The 17,889-nt window shown below is 42.8% G+C and overlaps 1 protein-coding gene across 4 annotated transcripts in view; it reads left to right on the top strand.

Moving 5' to 3' along the window:
- Nucleotides 1-17,889, top strand: part of FAM120B (family with sequence similarity 120B) — a 155,520-nt gene that overhangs the window by 123,073 nt on the left and 14,558 nt on the right. For all 4 annotated transcript variants that reach the window (XM_033938787.1, XM_033938790.1, XM_033938788.1 and 1 more), the window contains exons 7-9: nt 3,274-3,480; nt 8,581-8,689; nt 10,911-11,048. In XM_033938787.1, coding sequence (XP_033794678.1) covers nt 3,274-3,480; nt 8,581-8,689; nt 10,911-11,048 — 454 coding nt within the window. The remainder of the gene's footprint in view (nt 1-3,273; nt 3,481-8,580; nt 8,690-10,910; nt 11,049-17,889) is intronic.

Raw genomic sequence — 17,889 nt, forward strand, 5'->3', positions numbered from 1 at the left:
AAGTCCATGCCTTCTGTGTCCAAAAACCCATTCTCTCCCCCACCTCAGCATCTCTTTCCCTCCCTTCCTCTCTCCCAAGTTCATGCCTTGTGTCCAAAACGCACTCCCTCCCCCCTTTTGTGTTCCGCGTTTGCCTCCCAGCCCATCTTTGCAACTTTCTCAGCAAAACGAAGCTCAAGCCGCTAGGCTTGTCTTCTGTTTCCTGCCCGGAGGTGACAGGGGGCCCGGGCTCCCCCAGGGTCCTAGGCCACAGTCTAGGTGGAGGGGCGGTCCGCCCCATGTGGATAGGAGAGAGCTGGACGGGGGACCCGCGGAGTTCAATACATCTCGAGCCGCGAGGCTTGTCTTCTGTTCCTGCCTGCCCTGCCGCGCACAAATAGCGCTGACATCGGGGAACACTTGCGATCGGCTATATGTGAGAGGCAGGGCAGGCAGGAACAGAAGACGAGCCTCGCAGCTCGAGATGTATTGAACTCCGCGGGTCCCCCGTCCAGCTCTCTCCTGTCCACGTGGGGCGGACCGCCCCTCCCCCTAGACTGTAGCCTAGGACCCTGGGGGAGCCCGGGCCCCCTGTCAGCTCCGGGCCCCTGAATGCAGGACTGGTGGTACTGCCCTGATGGCGGCCCTGGGACATGGTGTCACTCCCTTATTCCAACACATTTCTGGGCCAGGTAAAAACCTCAAGATGAGAATGAATGGACACAAAGTCAAGCTAGAACAAAAACAACCTGAAAGCAAGAAAGACCAGGTAGTGCAAAGGAAAAACACTTGGTCTCTAGACACGTTCTCCCCTCATCGACCTTCATGTTTCATCTTATGAGTCCTGATAAGTAGACGCAGCCGCTATACTTATAACGTCAAGGGATCTCCCTGCTGCGATAAGTATAGCGGCCACCAGTCCCGTCCCCCCCGAACGATTGCGGCAGGAGGGAGCCCAACCCCTCCTGCCCGAAGACCCCCCCCACCCCCCGAAGTTCACCAGCAGGAGGGTTCCCAACCCCTCCTGCTGGAAGGCCCCCCTCCCCCCTCGCAAACACCCCCCCAGACCCGTCCTCACTAACACCCCCCTGCCCCCACCCCCACTAACCTTACAAGTTGGCCGGATGGACAGATCTTTCTACCATCCAGCCGGCAGGCCCACCTCCATTGAAATGAGGCGGCCCTGCCCCTTCCCGGTGGGATGCACCGGTGAGTGGCCTAAGGCCTGATTGGCCCAGGACACCTTTTGGCTCCTGTAACTTCTTTCAGAAGACTCAATATCGCATTAGTGACTTTGAAATGTACATTTTAGTGGATACATCATTCAATTTTGCCCTGAAGACTTTGTGTTAATTGTTGGTGCATGTTAAGTGTTATAATAGTTAATAGAGCTTAGTAAATGTGTTCCCTAGTTAACTGCTATATTTGTAATATCTCTTCTTTTGTTTGAAACCCATATTCCATATTATCCAGACTAGTCCAGATATGTGAGTTGTTTCTATTCCTGGGAGAATTCTGTGCAAAAGTTTTGAAAATTCTGTCCACGGTTTCTGTTTAATTCTGCATTATTTCCCCATCATAAGGCCTGAAATTCCTTCTTGCCTTTTCAATCTGCAGGCTCCAGTCCAACTGCAGTTCTCTCTCCCTCTCCCAACAAGACGCATTATTCTGCCCCCAAAGTCTTCTCCTACATACAATACCCCACCTTTCATTTTCCTGTCAGGCACTTCCATCTCTCCATCTTTCTTTTTCTCTCCTTAGCTTTCATTCTATCCCTTCCCATGGCACACCCTGAAGCTTAATTCCCACTCACCCAAACCAGTGGCACAGTCTTAGCTTGTGTTTCTCCCCCACCCCTGCCCCTTCCCCCAATTCCCATTACACACTCTCAGCTTTCACTGCATCCCCTGAAACCCAGAGCACACTCTCATCTTGCTCTGCCCCCCACTCCCCCAAAGCACACTCAACTTGTTCTGCCCCCTACCACCTTCTCCAATGCACACAGAAAAAATGCTCATTTTTAATGAGTTAACTTTTCTATAATCTAGTTTTTTATTCTATAGTTTATAGGCCAGAGTTTCCCAAACCATGGATTAGGACCCCAAATGGGATCACAAAACCTGGGTTTGGGATTGTGGCCTGGGTGGATGCCTCATGTAGGATATCACTGTCCTACATTGCCCGGGACATGCTTTCCACAGACATGTGATTTGGGACAATGCTATAGACTGAAGAAAGACTTTGTTCCATTAAGTTCATTTCTCTTGACACAGAGCGATTATGGGCCTTTTAGAATTGTTGTTGTTGAATGTGATTCTTACTACCAAACTGAGATAGTTTGCTTTAGTTATAATGATACATCTTGCAAGAATTAGAAACAGAATGTGGTGGTAAATAAGGGAAGGGGACTTCTATAACGCCTTTTTTTTGTTCGCTTAAAGCTGGCATTCAAAGCGGTAGGCACTGGAGGATTAAGGGCTTGGTTCACTAACCTTCAATCCGTATCCGATCTGTGCAGGCAGGTCGACAAATTCACTAAAGGCCAGCATTCAAATGCGGGCAATCGGAGATACGTCCCCCCCCCCCCCCCCCCCACCAACCACATGGATCGCTAGTGAGCAATCCTGAAGCATGCGCAGAGCTGTGAGCTGCTTTTTCTTTTCTGTTTTTTTACAACTTCGCGAGCCCGGAGGAAGGGCAGGAAAGTCGGGGCGGCCAGACTTGAGATTTGGGATGCAGGGCGGCAAGAGGAGAGTCAAGGCAGGAGAAGTGGGGGGCGGCAAGGCAGGAGAAGTCGGCAGAGAGCAGGAAAGGTCGTGAGCGATTGGTCCCTACCAGTCGCTTCTTTTTGGATCGGCCAGCCCAGTCGGTGTTCCTGGAAAAGTTTAGTGAATCGCGTCCTTCTTACTTTGCATGTTGTTTACCCTCATTTGCACACACGGATTGGAATTGGATCGGCCACGAGGTTAGTGAATCGGGTTGGGGTCGCAAACTGATCGGTACATGATCGGTTTGCTTAGTGAATCTAGCCCTTAGTGACTTGCCCAGGGTCACAAGGAACAGCACTGGGATTTGATCTCACAATCTTTGGGTGCAAAGGCAACAGCTCAACTAGTGGGCCACAGCCCTTCCTCAAAGTCCAACCACTCTGTCCAGCTCCATTTTTGTTACCGTGCCATAGATTCTAATTGATGTTTGGCTTTCCTTCTGCCTCTTCAATTAAGTATGAAGCAGTTGTCCACATGTAGCTGAACATTAATTCTTGCTTTCTATTGGCTTCTTTTGTTTCAACAGCTTTCTGAGGTTGATTCCAGAGCTGTGCATCTTGGCTTCCTTTTTGTACGAGGAATTATTACTTCAATGGGTGTCAACAGTGCCTGTGGCTTTCCTTTTCGTATGGATGATTTGATGCCCTGGAAGGTGTTTGATGGGAAACTCTTTCATCAGAAATACCTACAGGCCCACAAAGGATGTTCTGCAGAAGAACTATTGGAAGGGAATGTGAGTATACAAAACAGCGTCAGACAGTGAAAGCAGTTCAGAAATCCATATGCATGGTGAAACGGATTCTTCCAAAGCTTTCTGAAATGGCTGAAATATTCCATAATCCATGTATACTAATTGCTATGTAGCTTTCAAGATTGTCACTTCAGAGATTTTTTTTTCATCATTCTGCTGAACTGACCATGTAAGTTTCAAGTTTAACCCTCTGTTTTACTAAGGTGCACTAATCGATTAACACGTGCTAATCGAATTAGCATGCGCTAAACAGACTAACATGCACGTGTTAGCATTTAGTGTGTGCTAAATTAATTAGCACGCGCTAATCGGTTAGCGCACATTAGTAAAACAGGACCTAAGTTTCAAGTTTTATTTAAATCTTGATATACCGCTCATCAAAAAATGTCTGAGCGGTTTACAATAAAATTAATTTAAAAAAGAGTAATAACATAGGTACGGGAAACATTACAGCCAAACAAGTGGATATATAAGGAATGAGGGGGAGAAATACAATATTGAAAACAAAGAAAAAGCACAATAGGAAAGGGGGGGTTATTAAAATCAACCGATTGTCATCTAAGAAAAATTATATTTCTCAGCTATAAAATGCATCCTTAAATAGGAAAGTTTTAAGGTAAGCCTTAACTGAGAATAGTACAGAATACGGCTGTCCGATTGATATTTGGGCTGAAGAAAAATGACCATATTAGTCCTTACTACCGACTGCTGCGTTGGCTCCCAGTGGAGGCAGGAGTACTATTCAAATTTTCTTGCATCTGTTTTAAGCTGGTTTGGGGTAATTTGCCCCAAATTACCTTTTATCTCATTTTGTGTTATACAGTCCAACGAGGATAACCAGGAATTCCAATTGATTTGCTTATCCAAAAATTACTGGCTGCAGATACAAGACTTTTTGGGATAGGACCCTTGCATTTCAAGAAAGTAAGCAGCAGTCCTGGTAGGGTAATTATATTGGTGGAGTTATGTTGTCTTATGGTGAATTTCGAAAAGTAATCAAGTCAGCGTTGTTTGATAAATTTATTTCCTAAATGAGGATATTACTGTTAATCAAAATTCTACATTGAATATATTAGGAAAACTTTTGTATTTTAATTATTTGTATTTCGCTGATTTTCCAGTCTTCTACTGTGTAAACAGCCTAGAAATTGTTTGATTATGGCGGTATAGAAAAATAAAGTTATGTTATGTTAAACTTATAGAAGCTTCTTGGGTAGATAAGAGGGCTTTGCGTTCCAAAATATGAGAAAATAGATTTCTGAGTGGTGTCATACATGATATGATGCAGTGAAGGGATGGACAGGAGATTTTGATGGCCATTACTGAGAAAATAGATTTGTGAGTGGCGTCATACACGATATGATGCAGTGAAGGGATGGACAGGAGATTTTGATGGTTAGAGCGTAATGTTCTCAAAGTATTATCTAATATAATAAAATGGTAGGACGCGCATGCGCACTAAAAAAAACGTGTTCCCTGATCCGTCGCGTTTTTTTAAGTGCGCATGTGCGGATTTACGTCACCAAACTCGGCAACTTGGACAACAATCGCGCTTATGCTCAAGCCGCCGCCACGAATCCTCTCTCGAACCGCACCAGGATCGAGAGAGGAGCTGCGGCGGGGGCTTGAGCATAAGCGCCATTGTTGTCCCCTTACCTAGCTGCGAGGCTGCGGCAGCCTTCCTCACGGTTTCACGGTGCTTGGTCCGCCAAACAATTCCTGCCGTTGACCAAATTTGCCCCACCGTTCCTTCCCTTCCTCCATCAGGTACAGTTCAGCTCCGCCTATGTTAAAAGCAGCTGCTTTGAAATTGGAGCCCTGCCGCCACCGTAACAAGTTCCCTCTGCCGCGGTCCCATATGTCAGAGAAGGGGCGGGACCAAGGCAGAGGGGAAAGTGCTACGGCAGTGGCAGGGCTCCGATTTCGACGCGGCTGCTTTTAACATTGGTGGAGCTGCACTGCACCTGATGGAGGGAGGGAAGGAAAGGTGGTTGTGCGCTGTTGAGCCCCTCTGCACAGGCCCAAACCAAAAAAGGAGCCAGGACTCTTCCCAACCCGGCGCCGCCAGACCCGACAAAACGGCCCTACACTCACAGACCCGCGAGCAGGGTTGCCATGGAAACCTAACCGGAATTACATGCAGTCGCGCAAGGGTCAGTGAGAGGGGATCAGGAGCTAAAGAGAGGTTGAAAAAAACAAACAAACATCAGTGCACAAGTAGAGAGAGACACACAGACAGTCACAGAAGGACAGGGGGCTAAAGAGACAGATTGAAAAAATAACAAAACACAGAGGACAAGGAGAGAGACACAGGAAAAAAAATGACAAACAGACATACAGCAGCCAAGGAGACAGACATACTTACATACAGCGTCCAAGTAGACAGACAGAGAGACAGCAAAAAAATACAAACAGCCAAGGAGACAAACAGAAAAAAATAAAAATTACAATGCCCAAGGATAAATTCAGGAAAAAAAACCTTCCAGACATACAGTGGCCAAGGAGTTAGACTGAAAAAAAGGCATACAGACATACAGCAGCCAATGAGACAGACAGACTGACAGCGACCAAGTAGACAATCAGCAAAAAAACACAAACACACAAAGCAAAAAATTAGAAACATACAGCGGCCAAGGAGACAGGCATGCAACAAATAGGAAAAATAAAAAAACTTTTAATAAATCAACCATACATGAAGAAGGAATAAAAAAAAAAAAAGGGAAAAGACACCTACAGGGAAACACAGGATCAAGAGCATACAGAGAAAACAGAAGTTTGCAGGAATCAGGAACATATAGAGAAAGGAGAGCAGAGACCCCTGCAAGAAGAGAAAAATAGCAAAGAGACTGGGGATGAGAAAGAGAGCAGAGATGCTTGCAGGGAGAAAAAGCTAAGCAGTAATGTTACAGCTTGAGAGTGCAGACTGAGGAAGAAAGCAGAGACAGCGCTACACAGGGAAATGGAGGGAGGAAAGAGACAGAAAGAAAAATACAGACAGACATAAATTCTAGCACCCGTTAATGTAACGGGCTTAACGACTAGTATAGAAATAATAACCTATCTATAAAAGCTGGTGAGTGTTCTTGTCTAGATTTAAACATGAGAAATAAAATTATATATGTTGGAGAACAATACAATGAAGAAAGAATAGTCAGAAGGATTTAAAATATAAAGTGAAACCTGGTGTAAATCCTTGTGCTTAAATAAGGCGCAAATCGGTCTTATTCTATAACACTACATGCAAATTCCAGGAATACCCATGACCCACCCATACTCCTCCCATGGCCAGGCCACCTTATCAGATTTATGTGGAAAAATTTACACGCACATCTTTATAAAATAGCTGCTATAAAGATGCATGTGTAAATTGTTAGTTGCCAATTATTAATAATAATAATAATAATTTATTTCTTGTATACCGCTATACCAAAAGTTCGAAGCAGTTCACAACAAAGGACACATACAGCCAATATATAAAATACAGAATAAACAATCGATGTCTAAATGCAGAGTAAAAACAATCAATAAAAAGAATACATCAGATAAAATCAATAAAAGTTAAGACAAGGGCTCAAATTGGTATATAAAAAATTGTTAAAATTCATGATAGATTTGACAGTAACATGACTAAGAGGAAAACATGTCAAACAGGCGTGTTTTTAGTGATTTTCTAAAGTCAAAATAGGAAGTGGCCTCAAGTATTGGCCTGGAATGATAAAATTCTGTCAAAAAACTTCTTGTATTGACATTAGTGCTAATTGGCTTGTTAAACAAATTGCACGCACACCTTGAGTGCACACTTGAATTTGCATGAACAATTTTGAGCGCCATATATAGAATTAGGGGGCAAAGGGCAATAACATGCATTATATTACTCTAACATGTGCTAATTTAATTACGGTGGCAGACATAATAATGAGGTGCAAATGCATACAAAAGAACTCATTGATAGGTAACTCAAATAACAAAGCTTGCGTTATGCCTGAAAAAATAAAGCCAGATAAAAGATGTCATTATTTTCCTTAATTAAGAATAAGCCTGAGCTCAAACTGGAAGGGTAAAAAGTTTCATCTCAGTCCCTGGAACCCTTTCAGACTAAAAACAGAAATACCTGACATCTTGGGGAATGGAGGTGGGAGGGGGGTCAGTGACAACAGGGGGAGTTTGGGGTGGATTATACCTAACCTGACCATTTATTTTTTTCATCAAAAGGGGACATCTATTAATGGTCAGTCCCGCCCCCAATCCTGCCCTAGCCCCACCCCAATCCTGCCCTAGCCCTGCCCCCAATCCCACCCACAATTTCTTCCATTCATTTTTCATGTACATATAATATCTTATTAATTCATAATGGTATCCATAAAATTTTTAAAAAACTACAAAGCTCACTATATGCAGAGAAAATATTAATTATCATTTATATTGGGGGGGTTTCAAAGATGTCAAGGCAGATGACTTTAAAATATGCAATGTCACCTCAGTAACTATAGAAAAATAGACAAATATAGTGCAAAATATAGACAGCAGATATAAATTCTCAAAACTGACACATTTTGATCACTAAATTGAAAATAAAATCATTTTTCTTACCTTTGCTGTCTGGTGATTTCATGAATCTCTGGTTGTGTTTCCTTCTAACTGTGTATCCTTTCTTTCATTTCTTTTTTTTTCTACACTCAGGCCCAACAATTGTCCCTTTCTATTCCCTCCCTCCTTCCTTCCTATGTCCTTAGTGCCCCCAGTGCCTCCTTCCCATGTCCTTAGTACCCCTTCCTATGTCTTTAGTGCCCCCATTGCCTCCTTCCCATGTCCTTAGGGCCCCCAGTGCCTCCTTCCCATGTCCTTAGTGCCCCCCCCCCCCCCAGTGCCTCCTTCCCATGTCTTTAGTGCCCCGTTGAGGAGGGTGTGGGGGGAACACCCCTCTCCCACTACAGTAAAGCTCCTGCTCTCCTTGCGAAAACTTCTCTTTTCCGCTCTAAGGGGGGTGTGGGGGGTAACCACACCATTGTATACTACACAGTGAGTAGCATTTGTTTTCCCAAAGAAGTAGTATTAATTGATTAAATTGGCTTTCTTTTGCAGTTCTCCTTCCTGACCCAGTTTCGGAATCTGAAGACTCTTATTTGTGCTGTCTGTACATCAAAAGGCAGAACCATTGAGAGCAAGTCTCGAGGGAGTATGTTCCTTCTAGGTTAGTGCAGTTGGTACAACCTTATTAGTCATCTAGAAAATCGAACTCATAGTTTGTCATATAATTTTAATGGAGCAATAATAACATATTTTAGGAGACTGAATGACAAAGCCACACAGAAAGGGCCTACATGCATGTTTGTCCTTTAAAGCAACCTACTGAGATTCTATATCAGCTTAGAAAACCCTTCATGTCAACGCTGATAGCAGGTCTCTCATTGTGGCTTGCTTTTTAACAGTGATGTGCTGTTAGTTTTCTTTCCATTAATCAAGGTGTGCTGGTTGTCTCCACCCTACTTGGCGAGACACTATTCTAAACAATTAACAAGGAGCTCCTAGGAGGCCCTTCCAGCACATCACAGGATTTAAATCCTCTAGCAGAAGTTACTTTCCACAGATAATGATGGGGGAGAGATTGTTAATGTTTCTTTGACTAGAGATTCATGATGATCCATGTTTGGATGTAAAACTCTTACCATACTGTGCACCACTAATGAGTTGCACAAGGGGAGACTTTGTGTACAGTAAACATGGCAATGTTGATGGAGAAAAATAATTCCCAATTTTCATGTGTACATTGCCCAAAGCTATTTTTATAGTTCAGGCAGTAGTTATTGAATATGTAATATGGCTGATATAATTTGAAAAAGAGATTTTTCACATACTGGGGGAAAGCTTTGAAAATGAAGATGCCAATCACTGTCTTTTCTTTCACCAAGAGTATAAATGTTTGTAGTTGAAGCAAGCAGAAGTATTACACTTATTCTCTTCTTATTTTATGCAGAAAGATTGATAACAAAACATGTCTGGGCTAATTTCAATCTTGGTAGTTTGGATGAATGCAATATATTTCAGAAAAAGATGTATTGTGGGTATTTGCTGATCAGGTGTAATTTCATGCAATTAAGGATAAAATCCTTGTCCTTTTCTGACATTCCAGCTGCTGATATGCAGATGCTTGAATTGACTGTCACAGAGCCTTATTTTTTATTAAATTGTCCCTCTTCCAGGGTTTCTCCTTTTTTCATTGAAAGAAAAAGCAGAATATAGGCTATAGATTTGCCCTTAAAAGGCAATTCTAAACACGACAGAGCAACTTTAAAAACTGAATTTCCAAAATTTAAACTTTAAAAATTGAACTTTCCACAGCATCTCTGAAAGAGAGGGTTAGGAGTTGAAGTTCCAAAAAGGTGGGTTTTCAGCCTACTTTTGAACAAGGGGAGTGAAAGGACATGGCGGACGAACTCAGATAGTTTATTCCAGGCATATGGGGTGGCAAGATGAAAGGAACAAAGTCTGGAATTGGAAGTGTAGGCAAAGGGTAGAGATAAAAACAATTTGTCTGAGAAGTGGCGTTCTCAGGGAGGTGTATAAGGAGAGAAACTGAGGGCTACAGAATGAACATACTTTTAGGTTAGTTATAGGAGTATGAACTGTGTGTGACGGCGAATAGAAAGCCAGTGAAGTGATTTGAGGAGAGGGGGTGAGGTGAGTGTAACAAGGTTGACAGAAGATAAGTTGTGCAGTAGAGTTTTATACAGATTGCAGGGGGAAGAGATGGATCAGCGGGAGACCTGTTAGAAGTAGATTGCAGTAGTCTAAGCCTAAGGTTATGGATGTCTGGACAAGGGTTTGGATAGTGTGTTCAGAGAAAAAGGGGTGAATTTTGGTGATGTTGTAGAGGGTGTGGGTTCGAATCCCATACTGCTCCTTATGACCCTGGGTAATAATAATAATAATTATAATTTTATTCTTATATACCGCCATACCCGGTGAGTTCTAGGCGGTTTACATCAATTAAGGTAGTATCTGCGTAGACACGCAGATTTACAAACAATTTTATCAGATATATACAGGTTTTAACCAAACTAGACAGAGGATGATGGGAGGTAGTGGAAGGTAAGTCATTTAATCCCCATTGCCCCAGGTACATTAGATAGAGGGGGAGCCCACCGGGACAGTTAGGGAAAAATAATTTGTAATCCGCATAGAATTGTAGGTGTTAGTTCTAGCCGCGTAGCGCAAGTTTAGCGTGCGCTAAAATGCATACGCTAGAAACGCTAACGCAGCTTAGTAAAAGGAGCCCTAAGTTAATGCTGCTCCATCTCATGAGAATTGCCCTCCATAAGTATGCTCAAATATTTTGCTTATTTGTGAGTTAAATTCCTCTCTGTGCTGTATTTCATTTCATAGGTGGATTTGTGTGTTCTCTTTTTCTCTAGAGAAACCAGGAAGACAGGATCCCAGCTTCAGTCAACCACATAGATCATACCTGAATTCTCCATACCACTATCAGGACAGGAGTTACCAAAGGGGAGGGTCATATTCCCATTCTTCCGGGTTTTGGCCCCAGCATTCTGGTAATTATATCATAAAGCTAATAATTATCATTAACATTCCCACTTCCATGGTCAACCCCAATAGGTCTCTAAGCTATCTAAAATTCTTCACCCTGACTTGTAAAGTGCAGGTGGAAATGATAGCACCTAAATGTTGGCACCTAGGCATGCAACTTACAGTATTCTATAAGTTTGATGCCAAAGTGTGTGGTCCACCCATGCCCTGCCCACGTACCCCCCCCCCCCTTTTGCAGTTAGGCACTAAATGCTTATGCACTTACTTATGCCCTATGGGGTAAAGACCTAGATCAACTGCTTTCGCCCACTACTTACGGGGAATTCAGGAAGCGCCTAAAAACATACCTGTTCCTGAAATACCTAAACAACTGACCCCGCTCTCCTCTCTCTCTCCTCAATAACGGTCCTCCCGACCTCCTACCCTTTTCCTCTCTCCCCTCAAAGGCCCGCATTGAATTTCACGTTACTGTGATACCTATAAACTGTTATCTATATCATATCGTAATTTTTCGCTGTATTCTTTGAAATGTGCGGCCTATTCCAAACAGGTCCTCTCAGACATCACTTACCAAACTGTATATCTTATACTTGCTCAGCAAATTGTACTTCTATAATTTTGCCTTCTTAAAGTCTATGCACTTTGTATTTCCTCTGACTATCTGTATACTGTAATTCGCTGAATGTCCAGCTCTCTTGATTGTAAACCGCCTAAAAGTCACAAGATTGTGGCGATATAGAAGAATAAAGTTATTATTATTATTATTATTATTATAGAATAGTACTTATGTGCAGTTAAATGCCATTTACACGTTTGGGCATCTGATCTCTGTTTGAGTGCCTAAAGTTAGGTTCTTAACTTGTGGTGCAATAAATAGAATTAGAGGGCACTTGTTTTTATGTGGCTTATGCAATCACTGGAGAGTAAGGTAATTTGAAAGACTGTGAGGATACCCCTGAGGAAGCCATTGAGGGAAACGGATAGCCACCATCAGGCTAAGATAAGTTCCTCATACTTTGGGATTTTCAAAATGAGACCTTTTCTTGTCAACTTGTTGTGGCATTCTTCTGAATACACATCTCCCTCGTTATTCGCGGGAGATAGGGGCAGAGCCGGACGGCGAATAGGGAAATACCGCGAATATCCGGCTCTGACCCACCCCCGCCTCACCCCGGCATCCCGGCCTTACCTGGTGGGCTTTCGGGGCAGTAACCTGGATTGGCCATCATGAGAACGGGCTACTGGCTTGATGGACCATTGGTCAGACTCAGTAAGGCTATTCTTATGTTCTTATACTTTGATAGCTGTCAAAGGTGCCAACTGTTTACCATCCTCGACACTCTCTGAGATCAGAATCAGCAATGCGTCTTTCCACAGATGAGACACAATGTGTGAAATATGCGATGACTAGGGTAACAGCAATCTCAGTAGGAGGAATGAGTATTTGGAATGTATTCTCAAAGAGTTGAGATTGGTTGATAATCTACAGAAGTTCTTAGTTTTTCTGTATGGGTGAATGAGAAGGGGAATGATGATGTGCAGCAAATATAGAGTTTTATTATGTTATACTTTGTTTTATACAGTTGATGTTTGATGATTGTGTGTGGTGGGGGGGGGGTTGTTGGTTTTGTTTTTTTTAACCTTCTTAGGAATAAGCAGGCTATAAGTCTGTTAAATAAAATGAGGGAGTCAAGATTTTAAATATATGTTACTGACTTAGAAAGAAGTGCAAAAGAAGCATCATGTGAGGCTCAAAGGTAAAGAACAGAAATATGTAGAAGCTGGTAAGAATAAAGTGGACTTGGTTTACAGATATTTCTGTTTGAATGCATGTATGAAGGGCCAGAACTAGAACTGCAGATGACAAACACAAATAGGAATAGAAGTGCAGTAGACCTCGAATAATTTTCAGAAGACTTTGCACATAAGGAATGAGCTAAACTAAAGATAGATAAAGTGATAGGGCTAGATGGAATATATTCATGGGTACTAAAGAAACTTGGGGAACTTCTGGCAGCTCTGCTGTCTGATCTTTTCAATACTTCTTTAGAGTCTGGAGGAGGTTAGGAACTACAGGCCTGTTAGTGTGATCTCTGTGGTAAGTAAATCAATGGAAATGCTTCTAAAACAAAGAATTATGAAGTTTCTGGAATCTAATAGACTTCAGGGCTCAAGGTAGCATGGTTTTACTAGAGGTAGGTCTTAGCAGATAAACCTGATTAATTTCTTTGACTGGATAACTAGACAATTGAATTGAGGAAAAGTGTTAGGATGCGCTGTACTTAGAGTTTAGCAAAGTCTTTATACATAGTTCTGCATAAATAACATATAAATTAATTAGGTGCACTCAATTTGGCTCCTAAAGTGACTGACTGGACTAGAAACTGGTTGAATAGAAGGTGACAAAGGGTAGTGGTAAACTGAGTTTACTTTGAGGAAAGGGATGTTACCAGTGATGTAACACAGGGATTGGTCATTGATCCGGACTCTTTTTTACATCTTTGAGAGCAATATCATGGAAGGGCTATCTGATAAGGTTTGTCTCTTTGCAGATGATACCAAAATCTGCAATCGGATAGACTCCCTGATGGTGTGGATAGTAGGAGGAGGAATCTAGTGAAGCTTAGAGAATGATGTCGAATTTTGCAGCTATGATTTTTTAATGATATAAAATGCAGGATTATGCATTCGGGCTGCAAATATCTCAGGATCTTGATTTCTAGTAACTTCCAAACTTTATACCAGCTAAACTATAATATCTTGCACACTAAGGGCTCCTTTTACGAAGCCGTGTAAGCGGCTTTAGCGCGCGCAACTTTTAATCACGTACTAACCCCTGTGCTAGCCGAAAAACTACCGCCTGCTCAAGAGGAGGCGGTAGCGGCTAGCGCGGCCGGCAGTTTAGCGCGTGCTATTACGCGCATTAAACCGGGAGCCCTAATACTACAAGATAACTAAATGTATATAAGAGCATGGCACTCTCCTGATTAAACAGCACTAAGTGTAACTAAAATGCTGTTATCCAAGAACAAGCAGGCAATATATGTGGGTGACGTCATCCATGTGGGTGACGTCATCCATGGAACCCAGCACAGACAGTCAAAAAGTGTACTGTCACTTTAAATCTATAAGACTGCCCATACTGAATGCATGCTGATGCCTTCCTTCCCAATGTCAGCTCACAGGACCATTTGTTTCTCTAAGCGCATCAAATTTGTATATTGTTTGTACCTTCCCATTTCTTTTTTTCCCATGTTTTGGGCATATTTTTCTATTTTATTTTTTTTTCTTCTATTTGGTTTTAAAATTTTGGATTTTTTACCAAATTTTTCCTTCAGGCTTTCAGACTCTCTTCAGCCTGTTTTCAGGTTGGGAGTGTTGAGCTTTTTCCGGCTTACCATCTACTCGATCTCCCCAGAACCATAGGCTCCTAGCAGCTTCAAGTGGTGCACTCAGTGCGTCAGGACCATTTCAGGTACAGACCCACATAACTGGCATGTCCAGTGCCTAGTTCTTGAACACCTGCACACGCTGCTCTAAATTGCAGAAGAAGTCACTTAAAGCCAGGAAGTTACAGTACAAAAACCTTTTCAGGTCTACTTCACGTACATCAAGAATGGCTAGAGACTCCAACACCAATGCTCAAAATCTAACAACTCCAACATTGACAACCCGTTCAACCTCTGCTTCATCAGTGCTGCCTTCCTCAGTGGAGCTTCATAAGAAAGCTTGGAAGCATAAACATATTTCCTCCTCCATGCATGCTTTGTTTCGACATCGTCTCAGGCACCTTTGTCATTGACACACTTCAAGCATCAATGCACTGAGACCAGATCACCATTGCTGCAATTGATGTCTTCACTGAGGCGGCACTCGTCATCGAAGTCACCAATGCCTCAACACCCAATGCAGCCTGCACCTACTGTACCCGTGATGACATCAGTAGCAGCGTTATCTCTGCAAGGTCTGCTAAGAGAGCAGTTGCAGAAGGGGTTAGATGAGATTCTGCAGATGCACGCAGTTCAGATACCTACTCAAACATATCCAGTCTCAGCCTAATCAGAGCAATGCCCAAAGACTCCATTCTTAAACACCACACCATCGTGGATCCTGATCAAGGAGACCTGCTTCTTCTTCCAGGGAGCACAGTTCTTTGTTGCATTCTTGACACTCCTCTGGATGGTCACATCGATGTTCTTCTGCACCCTCACCTTGATGATCATCTCGACACTCGCCTTGATGCACACCTCGAAATCCACCTCAATGCTTGCCTCAGTGTTCTCCATCTCCAAGACCTGACATCAAGGATTATGATTCCAATTTGTCTTAATGTTCTTCTTCTGATTATTCAGACTTATCTGCAGAAGAGTCTTATAAACATAAGAACATAAGAATGGCCATACTAGGACAGACCAAAGGTCCATCAAGCCCAGTATCCTATTTTCAACAGTGGCCAACCCAGGTCCCTAGCTAGATCCCATGTAGTAAAACAGATTTTATGCTGGTTATCCTAGGTTTAAGCAGTGGATTTCTCAGAGCCATCTCAATAATGACCTATGGACTTCTCTTTTAAACTCTACTAAGCTAACTGATTTCACCACATTCTCCGGAAACAAATTCCAGAGTTTAATTACATGAATTCCAGAGTTTAATTATGACATACTTTCAGATCCATCTGTTCCACCTCCCTGTAGAAGATCCCCACCAGAAAGTCTATCCTTCACTAAATTTATTTAATTTTAATTTAAATTAATTAAATTTATCAGATGGGGCAAGCACTTCCCATAAATATGGAATCAGAAACAGAACCTCAAGCAGAGCTAATGGATGCTCTAGACCAGCGGTCTCAAACTCGAGGCCCATGGGCCGCATGCGGGCCGCCAGGTACTATTCTGCAGCCCGTGGTCTAGTGCTGCCCACTCTGCATCGTCCACCAACTTTCCCCCTGTCCTCCCGCTCTTACTGTCATATCATTATGGCAGTCTGCAGAGAGGATTACTGGTGCTGTAACGATCCTTGCAAGCTGCCGTCGTCCTCAGCAGCATGCTCCCTCTGTTGCGATCCTGCCCCTGATGTCAGAGGAGGGACGGAACCGCGGCACACAGAACGTGTTGCGGAGGCCGATGGCAGCTTGCAAGGATCACTACAGTGCCGGCGATCCTCTCTGCAGGCTGCCATAATGATCTGATGGTAGGAGCGGGAGGCCAGGGGGGAAGCCTGAGGACACTTCAAAGAAGGGAGGAGCTTGCAGGCCTTCGGGGGGAGGCAGGCCTTCAGGGGAGGGGGGCCCTGGTATACATGGAGGGAGGGAAGGGAGAAGGGGTACTACTAGACAGGGGGAGCAGGGAAGGGAGAAGGGGTACTGCTGGACAGGGATGGTTTTTTGGATGTTTTATTTTTTTGATTATGAGCCCCAAGGCATTTGGGGAAGTGAAATGGAGAGTTTGTTGACAATTATGGCTAAAATAAATAATTTATGACAGCAAAGAAACCACTTGGACTTGAAAATACCACTTCTTTCTTTTGACTCCTAGTAATTTCTCAATAGTCTCTATATCTGAACTCAAATTGTAATTTTTGCCATTATTATAATCAAACCAGTTGTTTAAAAATTCCCATAGTGCAGAAGTAAATGCCAGGTACCCATCCAGCTTTTACTAGTAAAGGTGGAACAGAAACGTTAGTCTAGACTTGGTTAGTGGTGAAAGCTGCATACACTCTGTCCCTTTCCTGGTGTGATATAACCTACATAACACCTACAATGAAGCAGTTCAGTTATGATCTTGCTTTCTTAACTAAAAACCTCATTTCTTTTTGCTGCTTGCTGTGTCTGCTGGTTGCTGTGTCTTACTGAGTTGTAAGTTCCAAGGAGTAGCAACTGTCTGTTTTGGGCTTGGTTTTATAACAGGATGCCTGTATGAGAAAAAGAGAATGACACAGGGACAAATTTTTCCCCATCTCTGTGGAAATTAATTATCCCGTCCCAGAGAGTTCTTTTCCTGTCCCTGCCCCATTCCTGCAAGCTCTGTCCTCATCTGCACAAGCCTCAAACACTTTAAAATCATAAGTGGCCGAGGTTTGTGTGGTTAAGGCAGAGCTTACAGGAATGAGACAGCGACAAATCGCGTGGGGACGGGACGAGAAAATTGAGTTTCTGCGGGGACAAATTTGTCCCTGTATCATTCTCTAATGAGAAGCTCAAAAAGATGCTTATGATAAACCTGTTGTGTAAAGTAACATAGGCACCTTTATTTTTTATAAAATGGGCTCTCAGATCCAACCCCAATAGTACACCAAACAAGGATGAAAATTGTGCATGTTCTTTGTATGTGTACATGTTTTTTTTAAATAAAATATGCACAAATATTCCATACCTGTTTCTGCTTTGCCTAAACTATACCCCAGAACCACTTGCACACAGATTGCATAAAGTAGAGGTTCACTCTCTATGCAGATCCTTTTACAAGTGTGTTGTTGCACAGTTTTATAAAAGACCGTTTCCACAAGTAAAGCAAGTCATATAGGTAGAAAATGCTTTATAACCACCCCACACACACATGTGTTTGTACAGGGCTGTGTATATCTGCAAATAGAAAAAAAAAAATAGCTGCCACAGTAAAATGGACAAGACATTTTTTAGATATATTAGTGATAGGAAGATGTGCAAAAGTGGCACTGTGAGACTCAAAGGTGAAGGGGAGGAATATGTAGAAGCTGATAAAGAAAAGGCCAAACTGCTTAACAGATATTTCTGTTTTGTGTTTACGGCTGAAGTGCCGGGAGCGGGACCGCAGAAGTCAAATGTGAATAGGGATGGAGGAGTAATAGACCCTGATCGATTTTCAG

This window comes from Geotrypetes seraphini, chromosome 3 (genome assembly GCF_902459505.1).
Source record: "Geotrypetes seraphini chromosome 3, aGeoSer1.1, whole genome shotgun sequence".
Lineage (NCBI taxonomy): Eukaryota > Metazoa > Chordata > Amphibia > Gymnophiona > Dermophiidae > Geotrypetes > Geotrypetes seraphini.